At 38.0% G+C, this 27,028-nt stretch overlaps 1 protein-coding gene across 11 annotated transcripts in view; it reads left to right on the top strand.

Annotated features, from left to right (window-relative positions):
* ADGRV1 (adhesion G protein-coupled receptor V1) overlaps positions 1–27,028 on the top strand; it is a 282,393-nt gene that overhangs the window by 197,620 nt on the left and 57,745 nt on the right. For 10 of the 11 annotated variants that reach the window (XR_013180133.1, XM_077172043.1, XM_077172047.1 and 7 more), the window contains 2 exons: positions 7,115–7,231; positions 14,394–14,572. Coding sequence is in view for 10 of the 11 variants with exons in the window: in XM_077172043.1 (XP_077028158.1) it covers positions 7,115–7,231; positions 14,394–14,572 (296 nt within the window). In the remaining variant the exon portion in view is untranslated. The remainder of the gene's footprint in view (positions 1–7,114; positions 7,232–14,393; positions 14,573–27,028) is intronic. The other variant, XM_077172048.1, reaches the window with a different exon arrangement.

A 27,028-nucleotide genomic window follows, 5' to 3' on the forward strand; every position in this document is an offset into this window, starting at 1 on the left:
TGTCCAGATGCAGCAGAATGTCAAAGAAACAATCTTTTAAATCAATCATTGTCATATGCCAGTTTCTGGGGATCATGGAAGGGAAAGGGAAGCCTGTTGGAGGGCTCGCATTTCTTCTAAAATAAATATTACTTCATTTATTTTCCGCAAGTCATGCAACAGCCTCCACCCCCCAGATCGCTTTCTGATCACAAACACAGGGGAATTCCAAGGGCTATTAGATGGGACTATATGTCCTTTTTCCAGCTGTATCTGTACAAGTTCTTGTAATATGCACAGTTTGTCTAATGACAGGGACCACTGGTTCACCCACACAGGGCCAGAAGTTTTCCAAGTAAGTTTGGGGGTGCCATGTATCCCAATGACCCCTATATGAAAATTTGAATGCATAAAGATTCCCACTGTGTCAACACACCCCTCCTCCACAAAACGAGAGAGACTGACAGCACAAATGGTTTAACTGTGCCTATCTGCCCATCAGGCCTGGTTATTTGCACCATGTGTTGACTTTGCAACCTTTGACTATTCCCACCCACCCCTGAGAGTACCCGAGGCACAGTTGCTAATGGCCAATCACTGGGCCATTGGCTTTTTGAGATAACAGTCATATGTGCCCCAGTATCAACCAGTTCTGATAAAATGGTGTCCCTGTCTTTCAGAGTCACTTTGCACTGGTATGTGGGACACTGAGATGTGATACATTGTGTCCAAAAAATCTGTGGGACCCCTGTGGAACCAACCCCTCCCTTCCCTCTATCAGGGGTGCAGATAGGGGTGCTGTGGGGAAAAGTTGAGTAGGGCTATATTGCTACATCGGCTGTGGGATTTGTATCATCGCATCGTGCTGCTCCACGCTCCAAGATGAGTTTCCTTGTAAAGGTTGGCCATTCTGGTGAAACTTAGAGTGGCATAGACTAGCAAAGTGAGGGCCTTTCTGACAGCAAGGGTGTATACCCGGGGCTTTGGGGTTTTGCACTTTTTTGCAGTCTCTTTTAATGTGTCCAGAATCCCCACAGCCAAAACAAACCAGCTGCTTTCCAGAGGTTAATTTCAGGGCAGCAAAAGCATCCGCTATGTCCTGCCCCACGGCTTGATATGTGATTGCCGCGGTGTGTTGTAGTGTCCCCAAGCAGTTGCATGTTTGTATCATTTGGAGTAAAGTGTGTTCAGTTTCAGGGGGCAGAGATTTCAGAAAGTGTTTATAGTTCTCATTAGCATTTTCTATGGCAAATTTGAGGAGTATAATTTCCCTTGCTTGATGAGTGACAAAGAGAGGTGTATTACTGGTTCTAAAGCCCTGGTTTATGGGACAGAAAATAACATGCCCAGGCAAAATGCCCCAATGGTGGGAAGTAGAGAAGCGCTGACACTAAGGGGTAGTGGGGTAGCATATAGAAAACTGTGAATAATTTTGAAAACTGAGGAATGAAATAAAGGAGTATTTTCTAGAACAAGTTGAACTGTCATAACTTGTAGGCTAGCAGCAAAATTCTGAACCAAGAAGTAGTTCATTTAAAATAGGAGGGAAAGCTGGGTGTACCACTGATGATCACTGGATGATGATCACTGAGTGATGATCACTGAGGTATTACCATTTATCCGCCTAAAAAAACAGCTACATCATGGGCTGCATCCAAAGCAGTGCATCCAGCAGGTTGAGAGACAGTATTTGGCCCCTCTGCTCTGCTGTCATGAGAGCTAAATCAGGTCTGAGGTTTTCAGCCCAGAAGGGGCATGGACCTCTTGGAGCAAGTCCACCAAGATGATTAAAAGGATGGAACATCTCTCTTATGAGGAAAAGCTAGGAGACTTGAAACTGCTCAGTCTGGCTTTGGGGTGACCTATGGAATACTAATCCCACTATTTCCAGGTGGGACGTGCCTGGCTTCGTCTAGCCCTCGCTGCTGGGCCAAAGGCAGCAGCTGTGATGTTTTACCTCAGAGATACCTTTGGCTGGCTGGGTGCTGCAACTAGGCACTCAGAACAAATCCAGGCAAAGTAGGAACTCAGTTTATCTCTGGTGGAAAAGGTTCAGGCGATGGTGAAGAGAAACAGGAGAGGATTCTATCATAGAGTTTTAATCCAGAGTTTTATTCCAGGATGATAGACCTCTGAATCTTGTAACAGCTCCCAACAGAATGCAGACTGCATGGTCCCGTCTCCTTTTAAGCCCCGGGGACAGGGGGAGGGGAAGGGACAGGTGAGGGCCAACCAGGTGGGAGGAGGGGAAGGCTCAAAGGATAAAGACACTTGATCAGGCCAATGGGCCCGCACCTGAGGTGCATCTTTTGAACTTCTGCCAAACACACCATGACCCTGCTGGAATGTTAAGATTGATGGACAGCTCTCAGCAGGAGGGCAAAGGGGGAGGGGAAAGGAGAGATTGGCACACCTGGGGGCTTGGGATAGGTGAAACAGCAAATGGCATCACACTGCAACAGTGACCTAATTGTGACCATCCAGTACCTGAAGGGGGCATACAAGAAAGATGGAGAGAAACAGTTTTCAAGAGTAAGTAATGACAGAGTAAGGGGAAAGGATTAAAACTGACAATAAGTTTAGATATTAGGAAAATATTATTTACTGTGAGGGTGGTGAGGAACTGGCACTGTGTCAAAGAGCTTTTTGCTGTTATATGGAAGTGCATTTATTTATCTTATTTTTTAACTTTTTTTTTTCACTGTCGAGGGGAACCTTTTGAATTATATGCTATCACCAAAATTTTCAGTGTGGTATGGAACCATCACAGTCAAATTATTAAAAGTATCAGCCTGCTACTTGAGTTATTTAAGGGATTATCAATTAAATAATTTTGGGTCAGGACTTATTTGGAGGTTTTCAGTGCTGGCCGAATGCCAGTACACTCACTAGAATATGCTTACTTATTCTTTTGCTGTGAGATTGAATTAGGAGGAAGGCAAAGCAGGCTCAAAACTTTAAAAGGATATGAAGAAAGCTTCATTAACAGTGACTAAAAGAAAGAATACTAAGAATCAGAATAAGACCTTTAGAACACATTTCCTACCCCCTACAACTTTTTCTTTCTCACTAACAATGTACAAAAACAATTCAGTCAGTTTATCACTTCTAGAATAGTCTTTCTTCAGTTCACTTAGGGAGAAAAGACCCTCTTGTTAATTTATGGACACTGCTCCACAAGAAAATAGTTCTCTCATGGTTTCTAATTTTCATGAATAGCAGCCTCCCAGAAAATCTGCAATCGTGAAGTTCCTCCCATTTTTCACAATTTTTCCCTCAGCTGTGTTTATGGGCCTTGTCAAGTTATGAAGTACTGTTTTAAGGATGAGCTCTTCATCAGCGAAGGTTCTCTTTATCTGTCTCTGAGATCATCTTCATCTCTGTAAACAGAGATCTTCTTCTCACCCTGGAGGTGCAGGGTTTTCATCATTCTTCTCTCTTTCTGTTTAAACTTCTCAAATTCACAGCTATTTCAACAATGCCTGCTTCAGCACAGGTTTGAACAATCCATCTCCCCATATTTCTTCAATGAGTTACAGGGAAAAAAGAGTCTGATGTGTCAATTACATTCTTCTCCATAGCTTTACAAAAGGATTTCAGCCCCAAGATCAAGGCATCTCCTCATTTCTCCCATCTGGGACTTGACTTCCTCTTCACTGACCTCGATGTCTTCATGTTGTTCTTCTACATGCCTGCACTTCATCCTTTTCTCTCACTCAGGGGAGGGTTGAAGTTAATATCTCACCTGGGGCCAGCAGATGGTCACCTGACCCTGGCCGGGCTTGGCAGCTTTTGGCTGGAGCTGCAGCTGGGCTAGGGAGGGCAGCTAGGATCCTAGCAGCCAGGCCAGAACTCAGCAGCAGCACACCAGGGCTGATGGCTTCTCCTCCTCCTGCCCAGTGGTTGCGGGTGAACCCTAACAGTGGCAGAATCTTGGCTGAGCCAGCCTGGCCCTGGCTGCTCCGGGGGCCTGGAGGATCCCAGCTCAGCCTGGCTCAGAAGCAAGACGTTTGGAGCCACAGCTGTGGCCCATCCTGGCCTCAGCCCCACGGCCTCCCCTCTGCCTGCCTTACAGCCGATGGCACCCAGGGGGCTCGCCAGGAAGGGTGAACCCCTGAGGCAGGGGCCAGGCCAGCCTTGTCACCTGCCTCCAGACTGGAAGGGAAAGAGATGCTCCTGGGCTTTTTTCATCTTTAACATGTATCTTCACAGAGGCATGTACAGTTTTCTTAGTGGTTTAACAGATTGCCAATTCTTGAAATTAATTACTGATGGATCTTTTTGTCAGACATGGAGGAAACTGCTAGCAGCTTCTCTTAGAAAGTCACTTCCATGAATGCCTCCACTATAAAACCATTACAACTAATCGCCTTGATGAGAATGAGGAAGAAGCATTATGTTATCATTTCAGCATAAAACTAAATGTCAGTGTATAACGATTGAAAAGGGCTATTTAAACTCTAAGTTCTCTGTAAAAAGATCTCTGGACAGTTGGTGTTATAATGAGCATATATTTTAAAGATCCAGGAGTGTACAATTTGTCCCAATAGATGGCACATATTTTTGTTATTAAAGTAATATGTTCCTTGTTATAAAAGGTTGCAGCCTACAGTTAATAACTATGTGAGGCACAGAAGACATGGGGCAATTAGTCCAAGGAACACTTTATTTGGAAGGCATATTATTGGTTTGCAGGGTTTTTTGTGTTATAAACCAAGTGTTGTTTGTAGCTTCCAACCAAGATACAAGATAACAAGTCTAAGAAATCTTTATATTTCACCTTTTTTTTTTCCTAAAATACTCTAAGTACAGTGAATTCTTAGCTGAGTGATTACTCCAGCCATATTGCTGAGTTGTTCCTTTAAGAAAAGTCAGTTTCTATCAAAGATATGCATTTTTAGCACATATTTGGACTTGGACTCCTTGCATTGTTTTAATTGGAAAACTGTTGATATAGTGATACACTCCTCTTTTTTAATATGCAAAACCTTGTTTTTCTTGAATAACGGGAAAGTGTTACGAATTATAGTTTCTTGGTTATAAATGCAAAATGCTTTCAAGCCAACATCCAGTGCAAAAGGGGTTAAAAATTATATTTCCAGAAGTCCATTGGTCTGCTTTTGTGTTTGCATCCCCTATTTGACTCTAGCATGGAGTCTGTCCTTGACATATACACAAGCCTTCAGAGAGCAAAAGGTTATAAAGCCTTTCCACCCTTTGTTGTCAGATGCTTGTTGTCAGTAGAAGCATTTGCTCAAGTCTTAGACAAATTACTACTGGTAGTGTTTGAGAGAGCTGGTGCTGTGAAGTTGTTTCCAGAAACACTTCTTGTTTATCCCTCATGGGTGGCAGCTATTGCAGACATAGTTCAATTGTGTGTAACCCACTCCAGATGATGGGATTTCTTTCAGCAGTGTCAGAATTTGGCAAAGACCAGTCATTATTAATCTGTGTGTTAACCTTTTAATATCTGAATGGTTATATGGCCATGATCAGATGCCAGTTCCCAGCAGAAGCTGATAAATACCACATAAAATATTGAACATGCATTTTTTTTATTTAGATTTTGAAATGCTTTTCATAATTATTTTTAGTCTACTTGTTCCCCAGTTGCTCATTGTTATTCTTCAATTTCATGATAAGGTAACATTATACTGTCTTTATAAGGGTACTTTTATGATAAAGAGACAGTGTAAGGGTTACTCAGTACCCTATGAGTATTTTGTTGTAAATACAGTGTCCACATGTATCCAAATCACTTAATTTGCTCTAACTTTCTTACCTATTCCATCTCCTGATTTTATGTACATCAAATCTGTCTCCAGAGCCCATTATTTTCAGTTACTAACAAGTCAATGGGCTGTTGGTGAAAAAAGTAGTACTTTTTGTCAGGCAAAGAGAAAATGATCATCACAGTGGATGAGTAGAGACTTTCTTTATGTGAACACTTTAAGTCTTTTATGAATTTTGCTTGTAGCGCCATTTCTTCTCTAAAGAAATTTACAGAAGACAGAGCTTAATGTTTCTGAGTTGTGTTTTAATTTAAAATGATCTGTTGAAATTGTCTAGCTGCATTCACTGCAGTCAGAGTTGGAATACCTTTGTTCCTTACACAAGGCATTGGCTACTTATCCAGCCAACATATGGTCCTTTGATATTTGGCATATTTGTGGAAAAACCCCAAATTATAAGTGCCTTGCATGTGTGAAAACCTGGTATGGTATTAGACAAAAGAATAGTTGCTTCCTTCCTTTTGTCCAGTATTGCTATCTTAGGGGCTGAGGTATAATATTCCTACTAGTCTGATGGCCTGAAGACAGTAAATGCCTCAAGTTTGTTTGTTTACTTGATAAAATATCTGGATTTATTCAAATCAGAAGATAACATCTCACTTAGTCTTATACAGGCAAATCTGCACCCCAATTGCAAAACTTGTGTTTAATGTTGCATGGGAACAATTTTAAACAATAAATATTTAGTCTCTCTGTAGTCTGGTCATATAAGGGTGCAGTGTGTGGAGAGGGCACTGCCTGAATATTCTCATACCATTTAAGGATTTGCACATGCACCACCTGAGACTGTCACTGCTGGGAGTGGGGTCCCTTCACAGCAGGCAGCTCCAGATGGCCCCAGGGTGCCTCTCCTGACTCTTTACCACACATACCCTCTCTCTCAGGTGTGCTTCCTCATTCTTCAAGCTTGACCCTTGGTTTTCCATAGCAGAGTGTCAGGTGTCAGATTTCTAAAAAAAAGTAATTTAAGAGTGGTACAGTACCTGTTAGCTGGCAGAGCATGGGAAATTAAAAAGCCCTAGACTTTGGATAAGCATTATCTAGCAACAACAAAAACATCTGTGCAGTATCAATATTCTTTTCCGTTCCAACCAAAAATATATCTAGATGTAAGATCACAGCTTGTCAACTAAGGCTTCAGCAAATCCAACTGCTTTAGGGGTTGGCAGTGTTTAAGCATAACTTCTATTGGGTGAATATTAAGTGTCCAAGATATCTTTCCTGAGTCTCTGAAATAGTAATTTAGTGTATGTTTTACTTCCAAACTATTTTTCCCCTTATTGTTAATATTAACTGATTTCTGTTTAATTCCCATATGCATATATTCTTTTTTCCCCCATCAGGTTTCATTTCTGGCCTCTGCTTACGTGAGCCAGCATATCTCAGAGGAAAGCTGCTTTGCCCTTGCATCTGTTACCCATTACCTTTACCTCTGCCAGTTCAGCTGGATGCTTATTCAGGTTGGTTTCTTAGTCCTTTTTATCTTTTCCCCAAAATACCTATAAAAGTAACTGATAGTTAGACTGTATTTCTATTATATTTTAGTGCATATATATACATATCTGTATATCTAGATATAAGGGAGATAAAGAGCACTGAAATCCAATGCTACTAGAAGGTCAGACCTTCAGATGACTTTTATAAAATCTGCAGGGACACAATTCCAAGGGTAAATATACAAACACTATAAAGACTTCTTCCCCTAATTTCCATTACAACTATTTATTCTTAGAACAATGAAGAATTGTCTCAGAGCAAGGAAGATTTTTTTTCTTACTCTTAACAGTTTTTCTAAATGTTTTTTATTTGGTTTTTTGAAGCAGTCTCTTTCAAGTGAAGTTTAAATGTAAACTACATTGTAATTTGTTGAGTCAGTGGCATTTTAGTCATTAAACTTGTATAACATGACAAACATACCTTCACAAGTGTGCATTAAAATACAGAATATATGTATTCATAATTATTGCCAGAATTTTTATAGAATTATAGAATCATTTAGGAGAAGCTTTCGAGGATCATTAAGTCCAACTGTTATCTCAGATCTGCCAAGTCCACAACTAAACCATGTCCCCACATCCTTTTGTCTAGGCTGAACACCCCCAGCTCCCTCAGCCATTCCTCATCAGTCTACTACTTCAGACTACTCACAGCTGTGTTGCCCATTTGATATATTATAGAACAGTAAATGACGGAAGAAACAATTGAACTAACATGGAACTCCATGAGCAATCAAATTAGTTGTGGAAAATTACTAATTGAAAGTTAGTCAAAGCAACAAGCTGTGGGGTTATTAGAAAAAATACATTATTATGCCCTCCTTTAGAAATATATATTTAGCACCAGTATTTGAGTTGATTTATTTTTCTATTATTTTAAGAGGAGCGGTCCCAAGCACATTTATTATAGCATACAGCTTTATATATGCAGCTCCATATCTTACCCTACAAATTCTCCAATATGCAGGCTGTCAGACCAAACCAAGAATTGCAAATTAGGCTGCATCTAATGCAACTTCCTCTCCCAGTAATATTCATGTAACATGTGGTGTTTTCCTGGAATATGTCAGGCTCATATTCATTGAGAACCCTAGCGGCCTCTCCAACAGCTCACCTGTGCTCATTAGCCTTAGTAAGTCACATGTAGATGGCCTCAATAGAGAAACTTGTTTGCTTTGCAAATGATGTTCTTGTAGGTTAACTACTCTAAATTATTTTTGTAAACTGTAAATTATATTCTTCACTGTTGCTCATTCACTTTATTCCTAAATTGTTTCAGAGCTTCACCATTTGCTAATTGGGACAAAGTAATGTTTTCCTTTTTTACTGGGATGCCTCAAGCTTTGGCAATTCAGTGTTTGATAGTATTTAATTCTATGTGTTTTACATGACATTAGGTTGCAAAAATTACTTATAATGGCAGTAAGAAAATTTGACTCTTAACATTTGGTCATTTTTATGTCTGTAGTTGAAATCCAGTGTTATTTTTTTTGAGTAGACTTTGGTCAAATCCTAAGAACTCGCATAATACACTGCATTTAGTGGAGCCTCAGGCTTGTGTTAAACATGAAGACTCTTCATGGAAATCTGACAGGACAAAAGTGCTTAAGAGGGAATCCATCAGCCTGCTGAGTGATGAGCTGCCAGGAGTAAAACTCAGAATGAAGATGATTCTCCTTTTTGTAGGTGTAGGTCTTCAGCTGAGAATAATTCTTGAACTTTGAAAGACTCAAAAGGAAGGAAATAATCTTAAATATAGATCAACCCAGTCCTCAGCTACAGTTTGCTCCTCTTGGCTGAGAATAGATCTTGGATTTATATATCTCATTATGGAGTGAGTAAGCTATATCAGGGCACAGGAATGAGTGCTGGGGACATCTCTGTGCTTGAGTTGGTGACAACTCTAGAAAAGCATGTGGATCCAAGGGGAAACCAGATTGGTTCAGGAAGTCTGGATGATACTTCTGTTTGAACAGCAGTCTTAAAAGTCTGGGAAATTAATGTTTGTGTTTCTCAGCATAGTATACTTTATATAGATGATTTGAAAAGCAGAATGAATAATATATTTATACTTAAATGGGACTTAAATACTTATGTCTGAAAAAAGAACAAAAATACAGGAGAAGACTCTGTATCCTTTGTGCAGTCACTCTGCATTTATGAGGCTGCATATCATAGTGCATATGTTTGATCATTGACTTACGTCATACAAATCCACTTGTGGCTGCCTTGGTCACAAGATACAGAAATGGGTGAATGTGATAATCAAGTACAAGCACCATATGTAAAACTGAAACATCCACAAAATCCAGGCAATCTTAAGTGATCAAAAGGTGGTGGAACAACATTTCAGGCAGAAAGCTAAAGAAAACACAGATTTAACAGTACAGCCAGACATTCACAGATTTATTTCTGGGGTCCAGATCAAAAATATTCACTTTCTAGACTCCAGGATAACTTCCTTACATTTTTGGTTTTTGTAATTTTTTTGTAATTTTTCCGTCTTCTGCATAGTGTTAGGTATAGTAATTATGCTTAATATTTTGTCTTATGTCAATGCTCTTAACAAAACAATTTATGTATAGCTTCATGTTTTAATTCTTGTTCTCTTTTTAGCTTCTTGCATTTGTAGACATATTTAAGATCTGTATTTTTGCTACAAATGTAACTACTATTCAGATATTGACTGAAATATAAGAATGGAAAGGATCTCAGAGATCACCTTCAGCATCAGGACAAAGATTCCCTCAGATCATCCTTGCTTGTTTGTTTGTTCTTCTCCCTTTTTTATTGTATGGTATTTTTTCTTGCTTTTTATGGGGAGAAGTCAGAGAAAGTTGATAGCATTACCCAATTTTTAAAATGATGAAGCTTTCCTAACTGCAGAAGAAAAGGACTAAGCAAAGTGCAAATGGCTTTTTATGGGCCTGAAATATTTGCCTTATTTTAATGTCAGACACCCAGAAGTCTTCATCCTGACAAGTGTCCCTTTGTACAGCTGAAGACCATAAACCTGATTTATCTTAGGAGCACGCACTAAAAGTGTCTTTCATCTTGACAAGGAAAATAAGTTTCTTCTCATAGTATTTTATAACATGTTGCAAAAAGTAAGTTGCAGAAAAAAATTAGAAGCTGTTATTTAAAAAAAAATCTATCATTTTCACTTGGCAATTCTGACACAGAGTAAAATTATGGAAAGATATGATTCTTTGTGCTTTCTTGACCTATTGCTGGAATGAATTAAATCAACAGTGAAAGTGTCAACTCAACAAACAAACCAGAATGAAAATCATGAACTTGCTATTACCCATACCTGAATCTTTCTCCTACATCAATTTAATGGGACTTTAAAATTTCTGTAAATTTCTATAAATTTGTGTCAGACTTGTAAGATGTCTATTGATCTTAAAGTAGGTTTGATGCTTTTTATTTTAAGAATAATTTGTTGACTGCTTAACAGCTTCAAAAAAGAATTATATAAAAGGATACAATTATTATAAAATTACACCTCCAACTATTTGTAAAAAGAAGAAAGGAAAATAGAAGTTTTCTTACTGATTTGGAAATTACTTTATTTAAAGTATTTTGCACCTGTTGTTTGCCAGCTATCTGCAGATTATCACAGGTAGTGGGGCATTGGAACATGGTTGCCCAGGTTGCCAAGTTGTGGCTACTTCATCTCTGGAAGTGTTCAAGGGCAGTTTGGAGATGAGACTTTGAGCAACTTTATTATCCTCGTTTAGGGCTGGTATTCTCCAGTTTAGTGATCCCACTGAAACCATGCACTGCTCTCTTGCTCCCAGCCTCTCCCCGCCCGGTCTGCCCTGCAAAGATTATGGGTTGAGATAAGAGCAATGTGCTGGAAACAGCAATGAGATAAGGGAACAAACAGTACAACAACACCAAGAAAGGGTACAAGAAAGAGGTGAACGATTCACACAGAAACAGCCCCACCCAGCTGCTCCCTCGACCACATTATACCAACCCAGAACAAACCCCTTCTACCCAGAAGAGTTTCTTCCCCCAACCCCTAGCAGTGATGGGAGGTAATATAGGATAACCTCTGGGTCCCAGCCATTGCTACTGCAAAAATTAACCCTGTTCTGGCTGGTAACAGGACACTGGTCCAGTGGAAAACGTCCTATGGTGGGAGATGGGGAACTAGGTGGCCCCTTCCAACACAAAAAATTCTAAAATTCTGTGATTATCACTAAAGATAAATGAATGAATATTTAAACAATTAAATAAATGTGTCCCAGGTTTGAGAATTTAATTTCCATTAATTGCTTCATTTTAAAAGAAAAAAACCTTCACTGAAATTCACATTATCTCATTAGAGTGTTATGTGAATAAACAATTATTTTGCATTTTATATCAGAACAAATCACAAGTTGCCCATTTGTTCTTCCACCTGAGCAGCTGGAAAATGGCTGTACATTTTCTTCTTCTGTTGAACTGGTAATTGTTGCAGAATGGCAACAGGAAAGGATTTGCTAAAATTAGCTCCTGTATTAATTAATTGATTACATTTTGAAGCATCAAAGGGGTTGAATATAAGAACTAGTAATTATCAAAATACAAATGTGACTGTGCAGAAAATCTGGATAATCCAACCTCACTTACACCTTTACAGCAGTTGTGGTATTAAGTGTTATGCTGTGATAAATGAGGTGAGATAACTAAATATGGCTAACCAAACACAGAACAAGGACATAAGGTATGACTTCACATGAAGCAATTTCAGCTGGTGACCGAGACCAATTTTCACCAGATTGTCAGAATTAGTAGAACCAACAGTCCCTGAGTATAATGGCATATATAGTTCAAGGATTTTGCTGTCTGTAAGTGCTTTCAGTGAGGCACAGCTTAGCCAGCACTATAAGGGCACGTAATTGAAGTATGTTTACTGACGTGTAGTGACAAACAGAATTTTGAATGAGTTTTCAGTCCCATGTAAAAGTGAACAGGACAACCAAATATTTCCACAAGCTGTGGATTTTTTTGTCCAAATACAATTTTCATCTGTTTAATATTTTCTTCCTGTGCATGTTCAGCAATGGAATTAATATTTTTTCTGTGTTCTTTCAGCCTACACAGGATAGTTGTAATTATGTGGTGGGATTTACCTGTGATCTTTTAAGGAAAATAAACTTTGCCTTTGTTTATATAGCACCAATCACCAAACAAAAACCAAAAAAGACATAATAGTTATTATATAATTAATATAATTATATACACTAGATATAGCTATGAAATCTCGTTCTCTAAAAAAGGCATTTAAAACAGTTACTAACCTTTTTTAAACAAGTGGCTACCATTCTGTGCTTTATTATTGAAAGTGTTGTATATTCATACCATATAAATCACAGAAAAAAATCTGAAATGATAGGTAGCTAATGAGACCTACAGAAGGAATACAGAAACAAGTGATTAAGAACTTTAATGTGAAAATTAGGTGTTCCTGAACAAAGTGGTAGACAACCCCTTGGTCGAGGAAATGTGCAAAGTTTCCCTCAATAAAATAATCATGTTGCATTGCCTTGTCACAGTATATGAATTTTTACTTATCCTTACAATAGATGGCTGAAAATGGAGCATGTATATTAACATTATTATATGAAACCCTTGTGTAGGCCATAGAGAGGGATGATTATGCTTGTGTTAGGATTAATGAGTCCCTGAAGGTGCCAGTCCTGTCTCCATTGACTGACAAGACATGCTTAAAGGCACAAGCTCAAATTAGATACATTACATGCAAATAAGACAAATAATCCCTTATGGACCTCATATAAAAGGCCAGAAATCATAATATAGCATGTGGACCTGTAGGTATAAAATTTTTGAAGTGGAGAAAGTGAAGAAAAATTAAAAAAAAAATTTTTTTGTGGATAGCTTAGTTGTTTATTAAGCAGTGGTGTGTAGATGTGCTTTAAAAAATGCTCACACATGACAGTGTTTATACTATGAACATCTTGAAGAAAATTCAAATATCCAAGCTATATGTTAAGTATTCTGCTTTACTTGAAGGGTTTCCTTACTCATACTACTAATTCTTTCAAGGAATTTCAGCTATTCCAGTATTTTGATTGATATAAGGTTTTAAACCACATTATGCTGTTTGATGATGAGTTGATCATAAGAAAACACAGACTGTTTAAGAGATGCCTGTAAGTTTACATTAATTTATTTGCAGTTTTTTCTCAAACTGTTATGCATATATTACACAGAATCATAGAACCGTTGAAGTTTTAGGGGTACCTTGAGGCTGTCTATCTCAAACAGCTAGGGCAGGTTGCTCAGGACCGTGGTCAGTTTGGTTTTGATTATCTACAGACCCATACTCCACAACTGCTTTGGGCATCTTGGCCCAGTGTTTGACCACCCTCACAGTAAGAAAGCTTTTTCTTGAATGCAGATGAAGCTTCTTGTATGTTAATTTGGGCCCATTGCCTCTTGCCCCACTACTGGGCATCACTGAGGAGGGTGTCTCCTTTGTCACTGACTCCTATCAGATGTTGATACATATGGATGTGATCCCCCTGAGCATCCTCCTTCCAGGCTGAACAGCCACAGCTCCCTCAGACCCCACCATGGGAGAAGTTTTCCATCCCTCTATCATCCTCATGAACCATTGGTGGACTTGCTCCATGTCTGTATTGCACTGCTGACCCAAAAACAGGATCACAGAACCATCAAAGGAGCTTAGTGTGTTTCTTACAAGATTCATACAGCTGAACAATAAGATAAAAATATTAAATACAGATAAGATTTAGAAATACTATATGCCAGTCTTCTATGTGAAGGTATGAATATCTAGAGAAAAAAGTGACTTTTGCCCCAAAAGGCTATTTTTACATTGCAAAAATAGTGTTATCTACTAAACAGGGTGTCTCTTTCTCTGTTAGTCTAATTCAAAACAGTTATATAAATAGGCATATTGTTTTTATAATGTCTTTTCATTACATAAGAGAAAAAGTGAGGGCGAAGTATTTTTGTTGGATAGTGTTTATACATATACCTGCACTGGGGCAGAAATATGCTGCATTGTGACCTTCAGAGTAATTAGTTTTTTGGCATAGTTTATAACCAGCAAGTCTACTGATTGTTTTTGTGCTTTTTTCTCCAGGCCATTAATTTCTGGTATGTCCTTGTGATGAATGATGAACACACAGAGAGGCGCTATCTGCTTTACTTCCTTTTGAGTTGGGGGCTTCCAGCTTTTGTTGTTATCCTTCTTCTAATTATCCTGAGAGGAATCTACCATCACAGCACAGCGCAGATTTATGGCCTTGTCTACAGTGATCTGTAAGTGTTTCCTTAAAAAAGCATGAACGAGGCATTGTATTGTCTGTTTTGGTTTGTACTTAATTTTCTTCCATGTGGAGAGTCATATATAAGCATAGAAAACTGTCATAATTACAACAGTATGTCTTCATAGAACCAGATGCATTTAAGTGGAGATACATAAATAAATATTTTTGCTCTTTCCTACCTTTTTTATCCCCTCTGGCTTCTTTGCTGGCAAACTTAATCTGTGATGATAGCTCTTCTAGGATATAGGGATAATATACTTATTGATTTTGGATCACAATTACATTCTTCATGTGCAGAAAATAAACATGTCTTCTTTTTAAAATGAATGTACAAATTCTTTTTATGAAAACAACATATGACATTGCTTTCAGGGTAGACCCACAGTAGGAGAATATTCATCTGTCTTTAATAAAAGAGGAAGATACAGTGTGCATCATTCCATTAGAAGAGAACAAAATTTAGTGTTTTGTTTTTTGTTGCACCAAGGGAATTCCTGGAGTAGATACTTGAATTTCATACTGATGTTTACATATATGCAAGTATATATAAACACACACACATGTGGCCTTATAAATATTGTTTGTATATACATATCTGTGTGTGAATCTGTACTGTGCATGTTAAGCAGGAATACCTGATTTTGATGTAAATGAGTTACATTGGGTACTAGAAGTTCTGTGACCATGTTGGCTGAAGTTTAGTCCTACATTCATAGACATCAACTCAGAAATATAACTGAGATCCACAACAACAAACCATTGCTGATGTTCATGTTATATCAAGGAATGCTCCATAGCTGTGTACCATGCCATACACATCAATATTTCTCACAGAACGTGTCTTTCTCTTTATGGTAAAATGCTTCTTTGTGCATAGTAAACCCAAGGAATGTGTGTAACATAATCAAGTTCTCCGACAGCAGCCAAACTGTTTAGTTGATGGTATCATGTAGTGAAACAGTTTTCCAGTTGTTTTCTTTTGATGTCTATGTCTCATTCTTTGAAAAACAAGGAAAAACCTTACAATTCTGATCAAATTATTCAGTAGAGGAAAATTACTGAGTCCAACTCATTTCCCAAATTAAATACAAAACTTTTCCAGCATTCTATTACAGTGTACAAAAGCTAGAAATCATCACAAGCTTAGTGAATGTGCAGCTTATTCTGTCTCAGTCAACATGAACACTCTAAGAGATATCTGCAAAAATTTTCATAAATAGCATCAATGCTAATTCCTGATTTGAAAAGCACTGTAAGGCTTGCTCTTATTTATACAAGATGGCTTTGAAAGACAGAATATAGAAATGGAGACAGATTGAACTACAGCACTTGGTTTGTTTTCTCCAAACCAGAGTGCAGTAGTGGAAAAAGTGACAAGGAGACTTCCAAATCCAAACTCATTGCATCCTGACTTCAGAATCAGCCTCAGAAACGGTTTGAGAACAGTAGTGTGCTGGTAAGAACTCCTCACATATGAGTGCTGTAAAACTGGTTAAAGTTACAGAAGTAGTGAAGCCTGTTATCCTCACTCTCTCCTAAGCAATCACTCCTTCAGACAACCCATTTCTGCATTACTGTGGTGTTTGACCAACTGTTTTGTTCTTAACCAGTATGCCATGGGCACAATTAATAGCCAACAGCATATCTGTGTTTGGAGAAGTTCATTTTATACTTGCACTGAAGAAAAAATGGGTTCAGCCATGTTGTTTTTTATCTTTCAAAGGAAGTATTAGGATAGAGTTTCCCTCCAGATATGACAAACTCTAAACAAAAATGCCTGTATTTTATACTGTGACTGCCATGTCCATGTCACAGTATAAACCAGTAGTATACTGTTGATTACTTTAATAATTAGCAGTGTTTATATATGGTATGAACAGTTCTCTCTTTGGCATTGTGTGATTTTTTTTTTTTGGTAAATTTGTCTGTATAAATGCCACCATGCAGCATTTTTTTTAAGGTTGGAGTTCAGTGACAAGTGAAAGACCTAACTGACACAGAAGGACTCTTTCACTCCTCCCTTGTGCTGATTCCCCTGTTGCTCAGCTGCAAAGGTTGAAGTCTCTTTGAATAAGCCTGGAAAAGATGCTGATTCTGCACAATTTTAAAGTAGTACAGCGCTCTTTTATAATATCTTTTAGAATTCTGGACTATCTCTTGGGTACAAGTCCATTGAGTGCAGCATAATTAACCTTTAAACTCATGTTTGTGAACAAAAGCTGGTACTTGTCATTAAACAATTCCGGCTTCTGACCTGAGAAACAGATGAGTTAGGGCAAAGCTTAAAATGGATGTGGTTCACGATCTCTCAACAGCACTGAATTTTTCAGGGCTACATGAGCAATTAGAAAGCTACTTTACTGACAAAGATTTCTATTTTAGCGCTTTTACTTGCATCTTTCTTCTGTAAGTGTTAGAGAGTGACAAGTGACAAAGATGAAACTGGAGAGAGCTAGATTTTATGTAATTATTCAATTTCTCTTTCTTCTTACCTCTCCATTGTGCTATACATCTCTTTGTCAATATCTACAGTTTGAATTTGCCTCATGTTTTCACCATATTAGTGAAATGTGTCTTTGTACTTTAAGAGATCTATTAGAAAAAACACCATTCTGTTTAACTGTGAGATAAAACTTTAAAGAACCTTAATGGAATGATTTTCAGAAATGAGGTCTAGCTGTACATAGCAAGAATGCAGCAAATGCTGAACTCTCTAGAGTTTGGGAACCACAGTAAGCTTTGGAATTTGATTTTAAGGTGAATTTTGTCTTGTTGTAAACTCATCTGTTCATAAATTTTTCTTTATTTAATAAAAAAAATTCTTCTGAAAGGTGAGCTTGATCTTTTACTGCTTGGGTATTTTAAATCTCTTACCTACAGTAGCATGGTTTTATCAGCTCAGGAACTACTCTTGTTGCTGCTTTAAGCTTTAGGTCTGACTAGACCTTCTTGAAATCAAATTCACATAAGAAGGCCAACGGACTTTATTTATTAGAGTACAAGCTAAACCTGTAACCTTTGAAAATGAGAAAATTAGAAATTATTACACTTGACAGAATAAAAATTTTAAAGTTTATAAGCAAATATCTTCCTGCCCACTGTATCTTTGCAAATGCTGTATTTCATGCATGATTTTTGTTATGCTGTTTCCTATAATTTTTTTTTTCAATTGCAACCAACTCTATAATTCCCTCTAGTTCCCAGAAAGTAGGAGTTTTTGTTCATATTCTCTCAGGGATCGGTGTTGGCCCAGTCCCATTTAATTATCTTTATTGATGATCTGGATGAGAGGATTGTGTCTATTGTTACAAATATGCGAATGATATGAAGTTGCTCAGGAGTGTTGACCTGCAGGAGGGTAGGAATGCTCTGCAGAGGGACCTGAACAGGCTGGATTGATGGGCCAACATCAATGGCATGAGGCTCAACAAGGCCAGGTCTTGCATACTGCACTTTGGCCACAACAACCCCATTGAGAGCTACAGGCTGGGAATGGAGTGGCTGGACAGTGCCCAGCAAAAAAAGTGCTTGGGGATGCTTGTCAATAGCTGGCTGAACATGAGCAAGCTGTGCCGAGGTGGCTCAGAAGACCAATGGCATCCTGGCCTGGGTCAGAAATGTGTGGACAGTAGCACCAGAACAGTGACTGTCCTGCTGTACTGGGCACTGGTGAGGCCACACCTCGAGTGCTGGGTTCAGTTTTGGACCCCTCAATTTAGGAAGGGTATTGAGGCACTTGAGAGTGTTCAGAGAAGGGCAACGGAGTTGGAGAAGGGTCTGGAGCACAAGTCCTGTCAAGAAAGGCTGAGCCTGGAGAAAATGAGTCTCAGCACAGGCCTTATCACTCTCTACAACTCCCTGAAAGGAGACTGTAGCCAGGTGGGAGTCAGCCTAGTCTCCCAGACAACCAGTGATGGGATGAGAGGACATAGTCTCAAGCTGCACCAGGGGAGGTTCTTCACAGAAAGAGTGACTAGATATTACAATGGGCTGTCCAGGGACATAGTGAAGTCACTTGGAGATGTTAAAGGAAAGGCTGGATATGGCACTTAGTGCTATAGTCTAGTTGCTGTGATGTTTGGTCCTCGGTTGGGCTCAATGATCTCAGATCCAACCAAATTAATTCTGTGATTCTGTCTGTGTCTTGGCTGTCTTTTGCTTACTCTTTTCCCTCTGTTAATCTCTCCAGTTTCTAGAAGTGTCTCTCTTCTAGCAGAATCTTGTATTTGCCCAAGGGAGGAATGATCTCCTTTGTCAGGAGGATCCCTGTCACACATTCATTTTCCTCTTTAAAATACCATGTGGCAAACAAAGTACAAAAGAAGATATGTGCCATTACAGTACTTTATATTTGTACAAATATCCATTCACTTGGATTCAGATTCATATTTTCTCATAGCAAAAATAGGGTTAAGCTTAAATATCTTAAATATTATATTCTTAAATATCTTCTTTGTATCATTGTCATGAAATATCTATGAGAAATAATGGAAAAGATTTTCCAGTGACATTCCTTCTAAAAAACCCCAAATACTTCTATGTCCTCTACAGTCCAGCTCAAAGCAGAGTTTTTTTGCAGGAAAATCACTGGCTCTGTGATTATGGAGCCACAACTGTGGAATAGGGAGGCTAAGCTAAAGAAGCTGGATCTATGAAAGTTTTGCTCTGATTAAGGGTTACAGCTCCTCTTGTTGCTCCCATAGCAGTTTTTCTGAATCTTACATATAGGGAGAGCTCAGGGAACAGATGAGCCTGCCATGGGCTCATCTGTTCCAAGCCTAGCCTAGATGGACATGAAACACCATGTTTTACTTCTTCCTGTCTTTCTCCTTCATCCCAGTTGAATGGGGAGGAGAATACAAGTGAAACTTGTATATTGAGATAAAAAGTACTTACTGTTTGAAAAGAAAATAAAATAATAATTGAAAGTAATCATAATCTTAATAATTAGAATAATAACAATGATATTTTTTTATTTAAAGTGATGCACAGTGCAATTTGTCTCTCCAGTTTGTCTGGCTGATGCCAAACACCCCTTCCTGAACCCAGATTGACTGCACTTACCATTTTATATACTGTGCATGAAGTTCTGTGGTGTGGAAATATCCTTTTGGTCAGTTCAGGTCACCTGTCACAGCAATGTTTCCTTCCAGTTTATTTTGCCTACCTTTTCACTGACAGAGCGTGAGACAAGGAAGAAAAAGTCCTTTACTTTGGGTAAATATGACTAGCAAAACCCCAAAACATTAGTGTCTTATCAGTACCATTCTTATTCCAATCCAAAACACAGCACTTGTACCATCTACTGAGAAGAAATTAACTGAAACCAGGGCAGAGACATTGTTAACATTATTGGGATAAGAAACTCCATCGAAAATGTGCCTTGGTACCAGGCCCTTTGCCATGAGTCATGGGCACTTTGTGCCATGGTTTCTCTCTCACTGAATGTCTGACAGTCTGGTGCACTGACCCTTAACCCAGTCAGAAAAATGTACTGGGTGCTGCTTTGGGTCTCACCCAGTTGAATGACTGTCTCAGTGTTGGCACACATCCCAGGAACAGATCCCTGGCTTACTAGCTGTTCCCTAAAATGGAAATCTGCTTTCTTTAAACCAAGGACCAGTAACAAGAATATTTTAGCTTGAGTGAGCCAATTTCCGTCCAAGCATTTGGATTAAGTCTCATGTCTCCTTTACTGTATCACTTCAAAAGTGTTGAATTCAGCTGTGAGCAACATTCATATCACCTGCCTTTTACAGGCAGGAATAGGTAAGAAAATAGCTCAGAATTGCCACAAAACCATTCAGGGATTTTCATTTAACTCAAAGACATACTAAGAAGAAGAGGTTTGTATGACAAATCTATGAGGCATTACCATCCTCTAATGCCTTTTATATTCTGCACGGACAAGAAGTGTCTCCCTGCATGGACCTCTCTCTGCAGCTTCTTTTTCCTATTATCCAAGTTTTTCCACCTCCTCTCCTCAGTTCACTGGCACATCATCTAGGATTTCAAAGCTTTCCAAACTGCTGTTGCTAGACCTCAGAACAGAATGATGTTGAATGCAAAGAAGAATGAAACAGAATGACTGTCTGTATGCAAAGCGAAGTGCTTCATGAACCACTCAGCTGAAGTTGGGGGGCAAAAAGCCTGCAGTTTTCACCACTGATTTCTCACCATTTGGGCTCTGTCCTTTTCTGCATAGTAAATTAAACCATCCTGAGCTACTGCTACTGCTACTGTAGTAGCAGTATAAATATGGATAGTAGTAGTAGTAGTGTGTAGCAGCAGGATAAATGTTTCTGATGAACCAGAGCTACTTCAATTATGTTGACACAGTGCCACACTACAGGCATTCTTATACATATATATACACATACACACATATGCATACACATGCATATACATATATACACACATATTTATATAGGGAAAAATCTACCGAATAAGTTAATAAAGTACAAAGTTTGACCTTTTTGTATCCTGTACTTGTGCTTTATTTTCTAAACTTTTCCTGTGTTTCCAAAGGAACATAGGTAGTTGATGTGCTACCAACTTCTAAGGATTATTTAAAAATACTTCACTTCTAAATGGGATCACTTTAATTACTTTTCACTTATACCTCATTACCAAGATAAGTTTTCAGTGAGGAGAAATTGTTGGGGACAGTGGCAGGGGGTTGAATGTCTTTCATATATCGGCAAATATTTCTTGTAGCACATCAGAATCAGGCATAATCACTGTACTGTGCTTTTTAAAACTACAATAAAGAAAGACAAATTCTGGCTGCTTCAACTGATGGAAGTTTGAAACATGAGTAGAGAAGAATAGTTGTTATGGAAAAATTTCCAATCATTATGGGATGGTTAATGTCTGACAAATCATGGTATTATGCTTTCATGGTTAAGAGTTAGAAAGATGGTTGTTATGGGTGAAAGTTGCACGCCCTAATGCCTGTGAGGCCTGGTCCTTCAAATGGGTTCAGATGAAGGGATTTTTTGTGCCCCAAAAAAACTCCAGGAACTTTTCTGGAGCCCCTGTAGTATTATGACAGGAGTATCAAAGAACATCTGCAGGATGAAGGCTTGCATCCCTGTCATTGATAGCTTTTAAAAGATTCATATTTTCTTTGTAGTTGTACAAGTAACTAGTAATTTCATCCCTCCTATTTGTCATCTTTAATCTTTAAAATACAGCCTACTACTACTAAACCAAATCATTCTCAATTTATCTGTTTTCCACCAAATTAGAAAAACCTTAATCTGACATGCCAGAATAAGTTGAGAAATACTAAGATAAGCAAAAGTGAGATCAATACCAGCCACTAGTTCGGACTACCCCATTGATACTGACAAACGGAGCCCATATATAAACCTTCTTGTATTTGATCTTTGTAAAAAAGAGGTGGGAAAAAAATAGTAGGATTTTTGTTTGGTTGACTGGGGGCTTTTTGGGTTGGTTTTTTTTTTGTCTTTTTAATTTCACTACAGGGCTGTTCTACAACCCCTCAATTTTGTCTCAGATTTTAGTTCCATGAAGTAAGTTTTAGTGTATTTAGTGCAATAAGTTGTATTTGGAAAGGCAAACTCTTGTCTGCCCAATGTAAAAGCCACAGTAAACAACGGCGTATCTCACTGACCTGTAGTAAGATGCATAAGATTAAAAGGAATGCAGCTTTAGCCGACTGATTTGTGTTATTAGTATTACATTTAATTGTCAGTATGAAAAACATATTTTGCAGATGTTATTCTTCTTCCCAAAGGACAGGACTATGAACATGAGCTTCATTTATGTTTGACAGTTTGCACATGGAAGTGTCTTCTTTTTCAGCTAGATTTGTAGTAAGTCCTTGGTTTAGACAATGCATAGGAAAAGTAAGATTAGAGTGTCTTCCTTAAAACATAGTACTAGGGAAACATTTTCTGGCATTGTAGAAACTGTAACAAGTCTTAAACAGTAAAAACCCAAAAACATAGCCTCAACAATATATTATAGTTTCAAAGTCATTGATAATGACTCATACACATGAGGAGCAAGCCTGGATTTAAAGGAGCAAGGAGCAAGACACTTAACTGAAATCGGACACATAACTCCTTATGTAATTTTAAAATTGCAGTGTTAGCGATTATGCGCTGGCAATTTATATACAGACATGAACGAGACGGGGCTACTGTGACAAGTGTCTTGAGCTATTTATTTTTCAGCATCAGTCTCATTACATGGTTATGGTAATGAAGAGATGCTAACAACTTGCTGGTCAGGCAGCAGGCCAAAGAAACTTAATGTCATACCATAAAGCCGTCTTAGCCAATTACATAGAGCAAAAGCATACTGATGGTAGTTCTATCCAATCACCTTAAGCACAGATAGCTTTGGTTAAAAAAATGGTGACCTATTCTCACATACAATGGGCCATTTATAAGAGACAAAGCACAGAACACTATTCATATTTAACTTTCTAAATATCTACTAAATAAACTTGTTGCAATTTAGAAAGCCAAACTACACAGCTTTATTGTTCTATTTCCCATGTCTTCACTACAGCTTAGATATCTTTTCTGCTGCTTTAGCACTGTTCAGTATTCTACTGTAACTGAGGCCTGTCTTCTGCAGTTTTCCCAAAGCCTTCTGATTTTATGGATTCCCACAATTCCCCCTCTCTGTTGACTTAAAAAGAAACTTTCATAATCTTGTCGTTTATTACTTGCAGATTTCAAGCAGGTTTCTATCAGCTTAGTTTCCTGGTCAAATGCTGAAGGCTGCAAATCTTCTGAGATTTGTGGAATGAGCTGCCTGGGAACTCCAGAGCTTCCAGTTCCTTAAAGTCTCAACTGTATTAATGTAGTGGTTATACTGGGTCTTTGCTGTTTCTTCTTTGGTAACTGTATTTCTTTAGTATTAACTTACACTCTAGGAAGAAAAAAAGAAAAGGACAAAACCAAAGAAAAACATCAAAAAAAAACTAGGTATAAAATTGTTCAGAGAAATTTCCAGAGGATCATATAATGAGAACACTGAAACACAATAAGTTGTGTTCTAAAACAACAGCAGATGACCTTTTGGATTCTCATTATAGAAAAGCATTGTTTAGACATTTTTATTTTCCCCTTTTTCCAACTGTTTGGCCCTACAATAACAGCAGCAGGAGAGGGCAACAAGGAAATTGTTTTTCTGCTTTATTATGCAATAGGTCTGGTTTATTGACGAGTCTGTTGTTGCACACACTGACTCAGACTAAATCTTCTGAAGATTCAGTTCTTTGCTGTTCCAAAACAGCATCTTGGCATTTCTTCATCTTTTGTTCATGGAGGACTGGATTTCCCCCAATGTGTTCTATTGTTGGTATTTACTCTGTGGGTACCTCCATTAGTGAGTATGGTGCTACTTATAATAAATTTTGACATGTCAGTAGAGATGATAGGATTAAATTTCTAGCAGTAAATCCTATGGATGTAGATTTGGCTTTCAAAAAACTGCCAAATCAAAGTCTGTCCAAACATAAACAAGAATGGGCAAGCCTTGACTTAAGTTCTGGCAATTCTAATTCTGCTCTTTCTGAGCTCACATTTCTTAACCAAAACAGTCTAACTGTATTTTCATTTTTTCCTTTCTTCTCCTCTTTCCCTCATTCTTTTTCCTCTTTTTTTTTTTGCTGCATAGACAAAAGAAATGAAAAAGAAACTAAATAATGCCAAAGAGTTGATACCACATTTTCAATCTATAAAATCTGGGAGAACCATTATTAAAAATTTTGCATTTCACTTGAAACTTATCTGCAAAATATAAGGAAAATAATTATTTTCTGAATTAAGAATTATACATGAAATAAAACATATGGACCTATCTCTGAGTTAATCTGTATGAGACATAAACAAATTTAAATTAATCAAATACAAATGCAGCTTTCATTTTTCCTCATACCAAACAACCTCCATAATTTTATGGGCAGTAAGAGATTTCTTGGGTTGTTCATTTTCCCATCATCCTGGTGAGGTGACTGAGGCAGAGTGCAGCACTGAATCAAAACAGCCAGTCGAATTGTATTCAGCTTGGGGCAGTAGTATTTGATTTCAGGCATTTCAAAATGTATTTCTACAAGGGTGTGACTTGTTCCACCACTGCATGGGATTCTTTGGGGCAGCTATTATGAGTCCTCTGAGATTTGCTTAACTTGACCCATGAGCAGATGGTGTTCAGTGTTCTAGAGAAAATCCCCATTTGCTTTTGAGGAAAAGTGATTAAACAAAAACAAAAGTAACATCATGCTGGAGTTTTTTAGATGCAGCTGCAGGGAAAGCACTCACCTTTTCATTTTCTATTTCAAAATAATTCCTTACGTATATACAGTCTTTCTCAATGAATTGTTTAGCTGAAGTTATAGGGTGATTTTTTTCTCTCTGATTTGAGTTCTTACACAGTCTCTCTCTTAGGTAAATAGGGCAAATTGAACCAGAAATTTTCAACATTTTCACACCAAAATTTGTATGGTTCTTACCATGGAGGAAGATGGATAACATGGGAAACAGCTGGTAGAACATCATGGCTATGTGTTTACGAAAAGCTTGCACATCATACAGAGATATCTTCACACAGATTTCTTGTGAAGCTGCACAGAAGTGAACTTGTAGCTGCAGCTGCACAGGTGTTCTGGGGCAGAGGCTGTGTTTGCACAGGGGGTGTTTCACATCTCTGCACACACAGCTGCAAGCAGCAGCTTAGCTCATGTTTCTAGTCCAGTGCAGCACAACAATGTGGCTAACAAAGTACAGCTTTTGGAAAATGCCCTTAAAAAACAGCTGGTCCAGGAGCACTCTAACTGTAACAAGTGGGGTGTAGCCTCTGCATTCTGCAGGCTCACAAATTTAAATATGAGCAAGCAAACTGGTACTTCCTCCAGAGCAGAAACACCACAAGTTTCCGCCCTGTGCTGTGTCCTGAACACACTGTACTGAGAGATATGTCTGTTTCCCCAAAACGGGGAAAAAAGACACTATGAAAACCCTTAACATACATAACTCTACATATTGAAAAAACCCCTGGTAACATCCAGAGATGAAGGTTTTGTAGCTGCATTTTTTGATGGTAAGAATTGAGACAAGGATTTAAAAAACCCTTGCTAATATCAGGAAGGGGTGGCTGTAGCTCACTTATCATCAAGAACATTTATTTGTATTAGTGTTCGTTGCTTATCAGTAACAGCACCAACATAAGCTTATGGTAGAAGTTCAGTGAACACTGTATTGTTGAGGTTAAAAAGAACACAACTCTGAGAAATCCTTTAAAATGCTTGGTACATTTTGTTCAATTTCTAATTTCTTTTACCTGACTTTTTCATAGCTTTCCTAAATGTCTTGTCTGGCTGGTAGAAAATCTACTTATTTTTAGCAAATTCACTTTCTAAATTGCAGAAAAGATTTTTTTTTTCAGGACTAGCAGCAACAGGAACTGACATTTAAATATACATATAATGCAGAGACAAGTATAATGTTTGCAACTTTTCTCTCTGTCACCTTAAATTTCAGAGTTGCTTTACACATAGTAGGTCATTCCCTGGAATGATGGAACCCACAAATATTAGAAAACTTTTCTTCTTCATAAAATGTAGCTCCACCACAGTACCAAGTTGGTTTTTTTTCCTAAACTTCTGTAATCATCATGCACCTCCTAATTCCAGTGGAGTCAGATTTTAGAATCCAATTTCTTGTGTTTTGGACACACTTCTCACAGCTGCCTAGAATTTTATGGAAAGAGATCAGGAAACTATTTCTCAGAAGAGCACATACATATTTAAATAACATTTAAAAATCTTAAATTGTCTCACTAGAAATTTCCAGTGCATAACAAATACATTTTTAAGATTTTTTTTCTAAATAATCTGGGATTTGAACTCATTTATAATACTGTACTGCAACTCCCATTAGGAAAATCAGACTGTGGTTTAAAATTTGTCACAGTCCATATAATTTGACAATCATGGGATAAAAATTCTGTTTGTTTTCAAATAATTAAAAAAAAAAGGATGTGTCAGGGATTTTCCAAGAAATGTAAGAAAGCCTGTGGCAACCATATTCTGTCGAGGCAGTGTCAGTGTGTCATGCCTCTTTGCAAGCTTCCACATCATGTTTGATTATTGAATAAACCAGTGCTGCTTTCACCTCCCTATTGGACCATTTTTTGGAGTTACCTCATGCAAATATAAATCAGGTAGCTCATTCCTATTATTATTAGCTACTGTCTTGTTGCTGAGTATACAAAAAAAGAAATCTATTTCCTGAGAGGAACCTCTTGCTGAAAGAAAACCTTGCATAACAGAATGTAATCAAAATATAAGCCCAGAACACATTTCAGTCAGCCTCCATTGCTTGAACCACTTCTCTAGCCTGCCAAGTGTAGTTTAGAGTATTGTGATGCAGGTGTAGTTTTTGCTGACCAATGCAAAATCATTCTT

Source organism: Agelaius phoeniceus, chromosome Z (assembly GCF_051311805.1).
Source record: "Agelaius phoeniceus isolate bAgePho1 chromosome Z, bAgePho1.hap1, whole genome shotgun sequence".
Lineage (NCBI taxonomy): Eukaryota > Metazoa > Chordata > Aves > Passeriformes > Icteridae > Agelaius > Agelaius phoeniceus.